Source organism: Pterocles gutturalis, unplaced genomic scaffold (genome assembly GCF_000699245.1).
Source record: "Pterocles gutturalis isolate BGI_N339 unplaced genomic scaffold, ASM69924v1 scaffold33071, whole genome shotgun sequence".
NCBI lineage: Eukaryota > Metazoa > Chordata > Aves > Pterocliformes > Pteroclidae > Pterocles > Pterocles gutturalis.
Genome location: NW_010101510.1, coordinates 22,541 through 34,145, shown reverse-complemented (window position 1 = coordinate 34,145; position 11,605 = coordinate 22,541). Strand labels below are relative to the sequence as shown.

General features: G+C 54.5%; 1 protein-coding gene across 1 annotated transcript in view; it reads right to left on the bottom strand.

The window, feature by feature from the left end:
* Window positions 1–592: 592 nt before the first annotated feature.
* The window catches only part of ACSF2 (acyl-CoA synthetase family member 2), a 28,727-nt gene continuing 17,714 nt past the window's right edge, over window positions 593–11,605 (bottom strand). Inside the window, exons 10-15 of the mRNA XM_010083708.1 lie at window positions 3,121–3,228; window positions 2,854–3,005; window positions 2,374–2,515; window positions 977–1,087; window positions 730–798; window positions 593–643 (exon numbers count right to left, since the gene is read on the bottom strand). Coding sequence (XP_010082010.1) covers window positions 593–643; window positions 730–798; window positions 977–1,087; window positions 2,374–2,515; window positions 2,854–3,005; window positions 3,121–3,228 — 633 coding nt within the window. The remainder of the gene's footprint in view (window positions 644–729; window positions 799–976; window positions 1,088–2,373; window positions 2,516–2,853; window positions 3,006–3,120; window positions 3,229–11,605) is intronic.

The window sequence follows — 11,605 nt, the reverse complement described above, 5'->3', positions numbered from 1 at the left end:
AAAAATACAAAATAAACAATGCCAAGTCTCCCTTGGAGAAGTTTCTTTGGGGGTCAGAAGGCCCAGGGGAGGTGTGAGAAGAGGGTGGGCTTTTCCAGCTGGCTTTAGGGAGCCCCTTCCCATGCCACATCTCACTCTCTGAAGCCCCTGCCCCTCTTTTCAAGTTCATCAGCTGTGTTACATGACCCAAGAGTCTCAGCAACACCCAAGCAGAGGTGGCATTCACCTACCTTGGGAAGTCAGGCCAGGACTTAAAATATCAGTAAAATATCTGCCAGCATCTGTCCAGGCCCACAAAGTCCTCCGAGATGGCTGCAGCCACATTGCTGAGACGCAAGATTTTAAAACCTTCATAAGGTCTTTCAGTAATGGGAGAGAACTCCAGAAATAAGCATCCCTTCCTCACACCGCAATATTTGTGTTGGCAAAGAAACAAACCCAACTGGGAAAAAAAGGCACTCTGTTTTATTAACCAAAAGTGCCACCAGCCTGGTGTCGGGGCACGGTGTACCCAAGGCACAGGTGAGCAGGAGATGCAGCGCTCGCTGAAGCGGGGCTGATCTATCCCCTTGTTCACTCTGCCTTCCCCAGCTCAGAGCTGGAGCTGCTTCTCCATCTGCTCCCTCAGCTTGTATTTCTGAATCTGTAACAAAGCACAGAGAGGAGGGACTCAGGCAGGAGATGGGATGGGAGGCCAGGGCTCCTGCGCTGCCCCAGCCCCGCTCTTACCTTGCCGGAGACGGTGAGCGGGTACTGACCCACAAACACGACGTACCGCGGGATCTTGAAATGGGAGATCTGGGAAGAGAAAACCAACTGCTACAACCTGCTGGGAACAGCTTGTCCTGCCCAGCTGGTACTGCCCAAGCCAGAGCAACTGGGGATCCAGCCCTAAATCCCTGCGCCTTCATCTGCAAACCCCCAGCAGCTGCTGGGTGTACTGGTCCGGTGGGGAACGGAGGACTGTGAGACCCACCTTCCCTTTGCAGAAAGCTTTAATCTCGTCCTCGGTGCAGTCCTGCCCAGCCCTCACTCGGATGCAGGCGCAGATCTCTTCTCCCATCCGCAAATCCTTCACACCAACCACCTAGGTGGGACAGAAGGATGGTGTGACCCCTGGGGACATCCCTCTTCTCCCGCAGGGTGTGGGTACTGGAAAGACAGCGCGAGCTGACCCATATCACAGCGTGGGGCTGCATAAAGGCAGCTTGAGCTGCCCGACCATCCATCCCATGGGGCTTTCTACATGACATGGAGCCCTCCTGGAAGGACTTCCCAACCTTGCCAGAGGAAAGGTGGCAGAACAGGCTGGCACCCGATCCAGCCCCTTCCTTTGGTTTTGCAAAGTCACTGGAGTGAGGGCTGAGTCAGACCGGCCGGGTGTCAGCTCATCGCGTGTGACGCGGACCTGTTGTCCCTCTGCTTCCCCAAAAATATGGGGAAACAGGTTTCACAAGCAACAGGGAGACTTGGGAAGCTGCTGCACATGCTTTGGGATCTCCAGATGGAATGGCAGCAGAGGGATGAAGTCCAGTTAAAGGATTATTTGAAACCTTTACAATGGCAGATCCTAGCACACCACTGCCTGCGACACCAGGAGATGGGCTTCCCAAGCCTGACCTCTCTCTAAAGTTTGCTCACACTCTTTAACAGGAGTCCTACTGTTATTCCCTGCCTTGAACCAGTAACTCAAAATCCTAGAGACACGTCGATCCTTTTGAGTCCAGAGCAGTGACATAAAGCCCTAGAAACTGCATAAACAGGGCTGGTTTGCAACCCATCTGCACTGGGGCTGTTCCAAAGAGAGATGCGAGCCTGGCGCAGGCACAACACTGACTAAATAACCGGTTTATTTATGGGGAAACTTGTCTGGCACAAAACCTGGAGGAGAACACTCCCAGCAGATTGGGAGCAGCTGCTCGATGCTGCGAATCATTGCTGCCTTGCAAAGGGGTGAAACTGAGTCTCACTCCTCATCTCCAGGGACTCATTGGAGGAGTCTTTTTGGATTTAGCAGTTTAGTAAGTAATTATCAGTAAAAACTCTTCTTCCAGCCTGCTTTCCAAGGATGAATTTCAGAGGGAGCTATGAAAGTGGACCAGCAGTTTAAAAACTGAAGAAGAATGCCAGTCGCTGGTTTGCAAGCATGAAGCTGGTGCACGAAGGGTTTGCCTGACCCAATGTGCCCCATGCCAGCCGCTTCCTGGCCATCAGCCTTTCCCTCCCACTCACCAACCAATATTACACGAAAGGAGATGCTGAAAACAAGGGAAGACAACCAGGATCCAAGCAGCAGTCCCAGTAGCTTTGTGTACAGGTTTCCCACCACAGGAACCATCGCTGCTGACCCACCCCGCCTCCCCCCCAGCTCACCTGGACCTCTTCGACCTTGGGATGGGTGTGGAGAAACTGCTCCAGTTCTGCTGGGTAGATGTTCTCTCCTCCCCGAATAATCATGTCCTTGCAACGCCCTATGATTTTGCAGTAGCCGTGTTCATCCAGGGTCGCCAGGTCCCTGCAATGACACCGCGCTCCTAGTCCTGTCCCCGCTGGGTGGGAACGGCCGACGCTCCCACCCAGCCCGGTCTGGAAGCCAGGGCAGGGTATCCGGAGGGTAACAGCTATGATGCCACCTGAATGCGTGGCAGAGAGCAGAGCTCCTGCTATGGCCAGATATTGCCATTGGCAGCATCCACACAAACATCAGGGCTTGGGGGAGGCGATTCCTGCCCTTGCTGGTACCCCCCCAGCCCCAAGTGACTGTCCCCATCCCCAGGGACACTTGGCTAAAAGCTGTTCTGCAGTTCCACGCACAGACCAGCCCAGGAGGAGCAGGGCTGTTTCCAGACTCACCCTGTCTTGTACCACCTCTCAGCAGTGACCACTTCGCTCGTCTTGCTGGCGTCGTCCCAGTAGCCGAGCATGACGCAGTAGCCGCGGATCTGAAGCTCCCCGGGAGTGTTCAGAGGCACAGCCTGCCCTGTTTCTGGATCCTCAATTTTTGCCTGCAATTCAAGAGGGGAAGGGCTCAGGAGAGGACGCTCGAGCCAAACACGATGGCGTGCCCCGACTCCAGCACCAGGCAGGGGACCTGGAGCAAGTGGGGAGGGTCACAGTCACCTCCGTGTGGGGAAAGACGCATCCCACGGTCTCGGTTTTCCTGGTGATGCTGTCATTGGGGAATCCCATGAAGGTGACAGGGCTGTTTTCTGTGGTCCCATAGGCAACCTGCAAACAGAGGAGAAACATGCCTCATGGGGAACAGGGACCGCACAGCTCCAGGCATGGGCGAGGTGAAGATGATGATGGGCACAGGGGAGATGGGTGGGAAGAGGATGTCCCCATAAACTGGGTCACAGGCAAGCCCTGCTCTCCTGGCCCATGGCTGGGGCTCTCCCGACACTCCTGCCACAGAGTTCTGAAGAGACAGGAGCTGAAGCAGCACCGTACCTGCCTACCACAACCTTCCTCACCTCCATTGCTGTGCTCCAGACCTCTGCCACCCACAACACTCTGGGTGTCGTGTGCTGTTGACACCCCAACTACTCTTCTTGGAGGACCCCTGTGATTCTGTGATTCTGTGACCCCAGGGTTCTTCTTCCTCTTTTTTAACTTATGCCTCTCCAAGCCCCATCCTGTTGAGCCCCCACCATCTCTGCCAGACACTGATCTTGCCTTGGTGCCCTTGCAGCCTTCTACCTAAGACGCTGAGTTCATCTTCTACAGCTCAGGGCACGTTGGACAACATTGCTTTGGAAAAACCCTGGGAAAAACCCAGCAGTGGGCTCCTGTGGGAGAGCGCGTGTCCCGCAGCACGGCCGCGTGCTCCTTTTGTGCAGACATCAGCTCCCGTAACCCTCCCGAAGGCATCACGAGGCTGCACAACGCTTGGCGCAGCTGCGCTTGCCGACCGAAAGCCTCACAGCAGGACAAAAGCTTCTTGCCGCTAAACCTCTCTCACCGCTAATCCCAACGGCAGGCTCTGAGTCACCTCAGCGTAAGGTCACTTCTCCTGGGAGGAAAATTCCAGCTCTTTACGCCCAACTCAGCAGCCTGCCGAGACTGCAGGGGCTGGGCGGGAGGTGCACTGGGCAGCTCCCAGCTGCACCAGCAGCACCATTGCTGGAATCGCTGCTTCACCTCCAGCTCTCCAGAGCTGCATTTCAGCAGTGGGACATGCTGGAGCACCGCTCTGGTCTCTAACCCGCTCAGCCTGTCGCATGTCATCGAGCAGGATTTATCCCCCACCCGCCAATGTCACCGGTGGCCACTTTGCTGGCAGAGTGTGGCTGGGAAAGGGCTGATGCAGTTTGCTCCTTTCTCTTCCAGATCTTCAAAGGCTGATGCGTGAGCAACTCTGACCCACCGAATTGCAACACAGCCCAACCATCTTCCTACAGCCTCGACCCGGATCTGGGTCGTGCCTTTACAGCAAGCGCCCGGGCTCCATCACTGGCTGCAGGAGAACATCTGCAGGGTCAGGGCTGCTGCATGGTGCTCACCAGACCCCAGGCACTGCACCCAAAATTAACGAGGGACTTTGCAAAGGACTATGATGAGGCATCCTGAAAAAACACGCGTATATGCTGAACGAGTGGTACGTAGTACTGGTGGGAGCACTCGGCGCTTTCTGCCACTCGGGGCTGCTGAAGGAGCTCACGCTGGGCACAGTCTGTCACAGTGGCTGATGCTCTTATTTGACTGCACCGTGGTCAGCATGAATCCCAGCTGGAGATCCACGGGAGCTTCATCTTAGCCAGGAATCTGGAGGAGATGGTCTCCAGGATGCTGCAGGGACCATCTGGTGCAAACTGCTCTGCTCGGAGCCTGGCAACCCGCGGAGAGCGACTGTAAATAGGCTCCTACCAGACGCAGGGATCGCTTCCCAGCCGGGGTGGAAACCTCCAGTGCCTAATGCTCAGACAGGATTTCTCTCCCACCCACTAATACGAGTCCTGTGGCTGGATCAAATGACTGACGAGATGCACATCCAAGATCTTAAACACTTATTAAAAATCCCAGCGCCTTTGTTTTTCTGTTTTACTCTGCTGGATGGATTGCAGTGTCGGTCCCAGGATGCCGGCCAAGCCCTGACTCAACCCCTTCTGCCTCCCCGGGTTGCTCCAGCGGTTTCACTGGGCACGGCCGCGGCAGCTCCCTGGCAGGACGATGCTGCGGGTGCCGCGGCTCACCAACCTCCTCCAGATGCCTGGCAGCGTGCCCTGCACCCCAAGTACCGGCTGTCCGTGCCTTGGCTGAAACCTTGTCCCCATAAACACCCTCACACCCTCAGGAACAGGCTTCCGACCCAGCCCAGAGAGCAACGCGGGTCTGAACCTCCAGCCCGGTCGCTGCCTTCCCCTCCCAGCCTGCCTGCGCTGCTCTCTGCAGCCAGACACCAGGATGTTGTTTCTGACCTTTCCAAGACAGCATTTCTCTTTTGGGATAGTGTTTTCCCCATCTGCATGTCCTGGACTGAGGCAGCAGCTGGAGCAAGCCCTCGCACCAGCGCTGCTGTCCTTCCCAACCTGCGTTGGACGCGTGGAGCATCCTCCAGTGGAACCGTCGTCCCAGCCCAGCCGTGGCTCGTGATGCATAAGATTAAACAACACTTCCACAAAACCCCATATACCAATTTAAGCTTGGAGATATCCACCAAGATTCATAGCTTTCAAGACCCAAAGGGACACTTAGCATCATCTAGCCCTGTCATCTGGTGTAATTCAGTCCAGAAAAACCTCACCCAATAATTTCTGCATCAGCTCCATAATTTCCACTGGAGCTATATTGAGTGTCAAAGCAAAGCTTTGCAGAGAAAAGGAGTCCAGCTCAAGCTCTTGGCTTTAAGAGGAGCAACAAGAGTACAGACTATAATTGACTGTAAATCTTGTTTTTACTGTGGGGACCACAAGTGACCCCCCAAAGCCCAGCCACAGATCGGTCCTGCCTTCAGCAATGACAAGGACAGCTTCAAAACAAACAGCCGCCTAACTTACTCCTGCTGACAAGAGATTCATTCTTTGTGAATCCTAAGCCTCCGTCTAAACCGGGAATAAAGAGCACATCTTAGCAGAACTGTGTTTTTTAAAGCACATTTCAGAAACATTTCCTGCTAGCGCTGTTTAAACACTGGCCACTGCGGAACAGGCAAAACAGCCTGGAGAAGGAAGCATGTAAAAATTAAAAATAAAGTAAAAACAATCAGACTCCAGTCTCTTTAGTAAACATTTGGGAGGCAGACCGATCTGGTGTGGAGAACAGGGATTCTGAAGACGCTGGATTTTTCCCAGCTGTGCCCCTTATTTACTGCATAACTTGGAACGAGTCACATCAGCTCTCTGCTCCTCGGTTTTCCCCAGCGTTCAAAGGCAATAAAAACACCCACATTCCCCTGCCTTCAACTGCTGCTGAAAGGCTGCGATGACAAGGCTGGCTTCAGGACCACCAGTACCCCAACTGGGGTTACACTGGGGGGGACTGGAGCAGAAGGTCAGGGCTGCAGGAGGTCCTTGGAGAAATGCCCCCGGACGTGAAAGATGCCCAGGGAGGATCTTCACGACCCTCATCACCACTCTCTGGTTGTGCCACGCTGGAGGATGGTGGCAGGGCTTCAAGCACCAAACTAAACCCTACAGAAATGGAGCTTTGCTGAAGACAATATTGGCCTTGGAAAAAAGCAGCAAATCGACCATGAAATAATAGGGATTTTGAGACTTCAAAGGCGGCGTAATGAACAACAGAAAGCAGACTGACGACCCAAGAGATGTGCTAAGGGACCTCTAAGAGGCACTTTGAGCCCCTCGCAGTGTAACACGCCGGATGGATCTCATTATCCCTAAACCCATGCTGAGTGTTTTGTCTGCCTCAGATATCTCCACCAAAGCCAACCCCAGCCCTCCCCTTCGCAGCCAGCTCTGAATAGTTCTCAACTGATCAATGATCTTCGGCTGCTCTCTACCAAGATCACCCTGAGTTTTGCCATCCTCTGGGGACATGTGTCTCCTTGCTTTGGAGATGTTCCGCTATCCCAAACTGTATTGGAATATTCCTGAACCTTCAGGTCAACTTTGCTGCTGTAAAAAAAAAACCAACCCAACTTCTGATCAGGTCCAGCCTATGTCATGCTGAGATTTCCTTTCCTTCCCCAGCAACAGTACCATCTTTGTGTCCAAACCATCAGGACACAAACAAGCAGGTCTTGTAGGACAAACCTCCAAGGGTGGTCACCCTGTTGGCATTTCTCTGCACCCGGAGAGCTGCCAGACAGTCCCAGTGTGGATGGTGCTTTAAAAAGTTCCTAAAAATACCAGGTGCCCAAAGCGCCGTCTTTGTGTTGCAGCACGCAATGGCTTTGCTTCAGGAGGAGACCACGGCAAAAAAGGCAGCCCAGCTTGCCCGGGCCAAAAACTGACACTGAAAATTAACCTCCTGTTATTGTACAGTCAGGACAAACTGCTCCTCGTGGTCTGGAGTTAAAGCTGCCTCTCTTCTTTCCAGGCTGAGCAGAAGTCTTGAGGTTTGCAAGTATTTCCCCAGTCCTGACAGCACGCCAGAAGCACTGCCCAGTGGCAACCAGTGAAGGCATGTGCAGTTCCTTGCTGGGTTATCCACAGCTTGATGAAAAGTCTTTGCTGTGTAATTCACCCCATCCTCCCTGCCGCTGGGTGCCAATGCATTCAGAAAAAGGGGAAATAAAATGAACAAGTGAGAGGAACTGTGCAGAAACGAAGAGTCTCACAAGGGTGGGAACCCACTGGTTTGGGAGTACCCGAATGCTCAAAGCTGCTGGAGAAGGGAACTTGGCAAAAACCGGGGGCAAAGGCAATGTCTGCAGGGACCTGCTGAGCTCAGCCCTCGCTGAGGACATGGCTGGAAGTCCAGGATCCTGCATTTTACATGTTCTCACAGCACATTCTCATCACTTCTGCAGATGCTGAAACCACCTACTCATCAGGTCCTCCCCAAAAATGAGGTGGGATGGGGAGGTCTCACTTTGGCCAAGGACAAGCGGGGATGTCTCTGAGCAGAGCCCATTTTCCATTTGGGAACTGGGGTGGGACTCCTGCCTGGGGAGCATTTGGGTAAGTCAGGAGTCTTGCAGGGATCGGCTGTGTCCTGCAAGGGAAGAAAGCTCCCTGAAAGAGAATCAGGAGCCTGAAAGAGCTGCAGAGAGGACAGCAGCTGGAGCAGAGCAGGGAGCTGCTGGGGATGGCTGGTGCCCGTGGGTGGAATGGGGCACGGCTGGGACGAGGCAGCGAGGGCTGCGGGAGCTTCACCAGAGAGGCCAAGAGCATCATCCAGCAGCTGCTGGGATGGGACAGGAGGGAAGGGCGGGTGGACATCAACAGGGAGCCAAACTGGCAGCATATCCATGGGTGGAGGCCATGGTGCAGTGGAAGAAACCCATCAGAAGGAAGAAGGAGCACCCACCACCTCCTCCAGCTCCACAGGGAGCCTGGGCCCCCACGCCCCAGGGAAGGGGACCCTGAGCCCCCACACCCCAGGGAAGGGGACCTTTCAATCTTATCAAATGGAAACAACAGCTCAGGTCTGAACCTAGAGCCCCACTGCTGCCAATGTGATACCAGCACATTGCTGAAAGCCAGGGATTTTCCAGGTACTGCCTGGAAGGGGAGGACCCAGGAGACCCTCTGGGGCTCCCCACTGCCCACCCACCCGCTGCCTGGAGGGTGCTCTGTGCCCGGGACAACCCCCCGGAACACTGCAGAGCTCCCACCCTGCTCCCTCCCCAGCATCCGACAGAGGCAGGGGCTCAGCTCTGTGTGGGCTGCAAACGGGGACAGGACATGCACCCCAGGCACACCCCAAACTGCCCAAGACCTCACCTCCAGCCTGGACCCAAGGCCAGCTACACTGGTGCCACTTCAAGAAGGGCACTAACATGCGTACACTAACATGCAAAACCAGACCTGGATCCTCTTAAAAGCTCCAGCATCAGGTTTAAGCAAGCAACGGAATATTTTCACATGCATGTGTAGCTGTCTTGATGTGCCAGAATCGTCAATACTAACAAAAATAGAGATTACACATAGAAAAGACCATCTCCGATGTTGTATCAAAACAGCTCTGACCTGCAGCACCAAAGAAATGCCCCAAATCTATATTTACACTGTTTCAAAAACTGCATTTATTTGCTTAGCCCACAACGCCTCCAAGAAGGAGAGGAGTCCAGCATCTGCAAATTACCAGGCACCGGGAGTGTTTGCAGAACTGTTAATCAATTAATAAAGAGAGGATGGTGAGATAATCCTGCCTCTTCTGCAACGTCCAAGCAGCACCGGTCCCAGGGGACCTGCGAGGCAGGGGCTGGACAGGACCCAGCTCCCTGTGGTGTACCACCACAGCAGAGGGGACTCCAACACTGCTGCCATTGTCACCGCCAGACCCGGAGCCACCCATGAGCGGGACCCAGGTGAGCGTTTGAGGATTGCTGGATGTTTGCTGGCCAGTCGAGGGCTGTGAAACCCAGTGTGGGAAGACCAGACCCCACCAGTGAGCAGCTCAAAACACAAACAGCCGGGAGCCCGGGGCGAGGTGCCAGCTGTGACAGATGCCAACCAGCTCCCACCGCAGGAATGTACTCACCGAGGCAGAGAAATCAAAAAACATTAGGGGAAAGAACTCCCTTCTATCCAACATTTGTGCCTGGAGAAATAGAGCTGAGAAGCAGACACCTCGGTGGCACTGCCCTGCTGCCACCCCATCACTGGACCAAAAATCAGCCAGGATCCACCCAGCCTCTGCTGCACGGGATCCCTCGGGGTGAGGGACACCCCCCACCTTGCACCAGCATCGTGGCAGCTCCGTCGCAGCATCTTCAGGAGGAAAGTCCAGGTCTTACCCATGGCCACAGCCTGCCTGCTCCAGCCACCACACACAGATCCCTGCGGGGACTGTCCCTGTCCCCAAAATGCGCAGTCTCGGCCAGCAAACAGATAAAAGGTGGAAGAAAGAGAAATTTATCCTCAGAGGAAGAAAGATGAGAAGTTTGAGGTTTAGGCAGCTTAACCTCTGAACAGGGTCTTGTTCCAGAAATACATACGGGTACGATCTATTTATGGATGGAGTTTGCCAGGCTCTCACCGGCATTTTGCTCCCATCTGACCCAAGCTGGCAGAAATCTCTGTAGATGTGGTATTTTTTGCAAGGGGATGGGGAAACCCAGTGTCAGACCCCAGCTGCACTGGGGGAGGGAGCACAGATAGCTGCCTGGCTTCAGTGTCCAGCAGAAACAGGCTGGATTTTAAGTCGCGCCCATCGGTTGCTCTTACACAGGATAGCTGATACAGAACTGCAGGAATCGTTCACCAAATGATTACAAGGCTAAGGTGGTTGAACTGCTCAGAGGAAAAAAGAAAACCACCAACATCAATCAGTGGATAGAAGATGATGCTTTAGAGGTGATTTTTTTTTTTTTTCTTTTCCAGTCATTCACCCAGCTCCCTGCCTGAGCTTTACGAGCATCAGCTGGAGGGGCAGAGGAGGCAAACACAAAGGGTTCTTCTGTCCACCTCCCCTTCAGTGTCCCACAGGTCCTGACCAAGACACTCAAAGGGCTACTCCAGAGATCAAAACACGTGTACGACCACCGCGGTGCCCACTGAACCAGGCATAAGCAAAAATACCATTGTTTTGGTCACAGAGTGTTAAACCCTGCAGTAACTCCAGGAGGTCCCTGCAGCAGGAGCCTGGAGCATCCCTCCGGAGCAGCAGCAGGAGAAGCGGCCGGTGCCGAGGCGAGCGGCGAGGCCACAGCTGCTCGACAGCGGGGCGTTGGACATCAGCGCTGACAAAGCTTGGCAGCCTGACATGGCCTGGTTTGCACCGAGGTCCCACATTGCATCATTGCTCAGCCAACCCCATCTGCCCCACGGGCTCACCAGAACCATTCACACCCCAGAAGCCCCTTTTCTCCCTCAAATTAGTCACGCAATGAAAACACCGCTCAGACGGCCATCTGCTGACCGGAGCGCGGGCTGCCAGGCGGTTTGCATAACACCGTCCGGAGCATGCTCGGCAGCGCTGGCCAATTCCTCATTGCAACAATGGAAAAACCCAGAAATCTCGGTGAATAAACCACTCTGTGTCCTAAGGCAGCCCTTGGATTTCCTCCCTTTCTCGAGCCTGTCTCGCCTCTGCAGCAGCTCTGCTGGGGCTCCGCAGCCAGCCTCGGGAGCAGAAATCTCAACAAGCTCGCGGTTATGTGCTCGGCTCTCGGCTGTTTGCTGCAGCCAGGAACTGGCTGGAAATCAGTTCAAAATGTTCCACTTCCAAACCCCACCCCGCAACCCCTGGATCTCTCTCCACACTCACAGAAGCAAGCGCTGGGGCTTTTAACTGCTTTGCCTTCTCTATTGGGACAGCAAAGGACATCCCTGGTGTTGGTCACTCACCTCTGCCCTGGGACAGGAGCCGAGGCAGACCCCAGTCCCAGCCGCAGCAGGGATTTCCCTGCTCTGCTGCTTCACCATCCCTTCACCTTTCCCTGTCCCATAGCCTCATCTCGAGAGCCACTGGCACTGCCGCCTGCCTTGTCTGAGCTGGGCAGGGAGCTGGGCACAGCTGCCTGGCATCACATCCCACC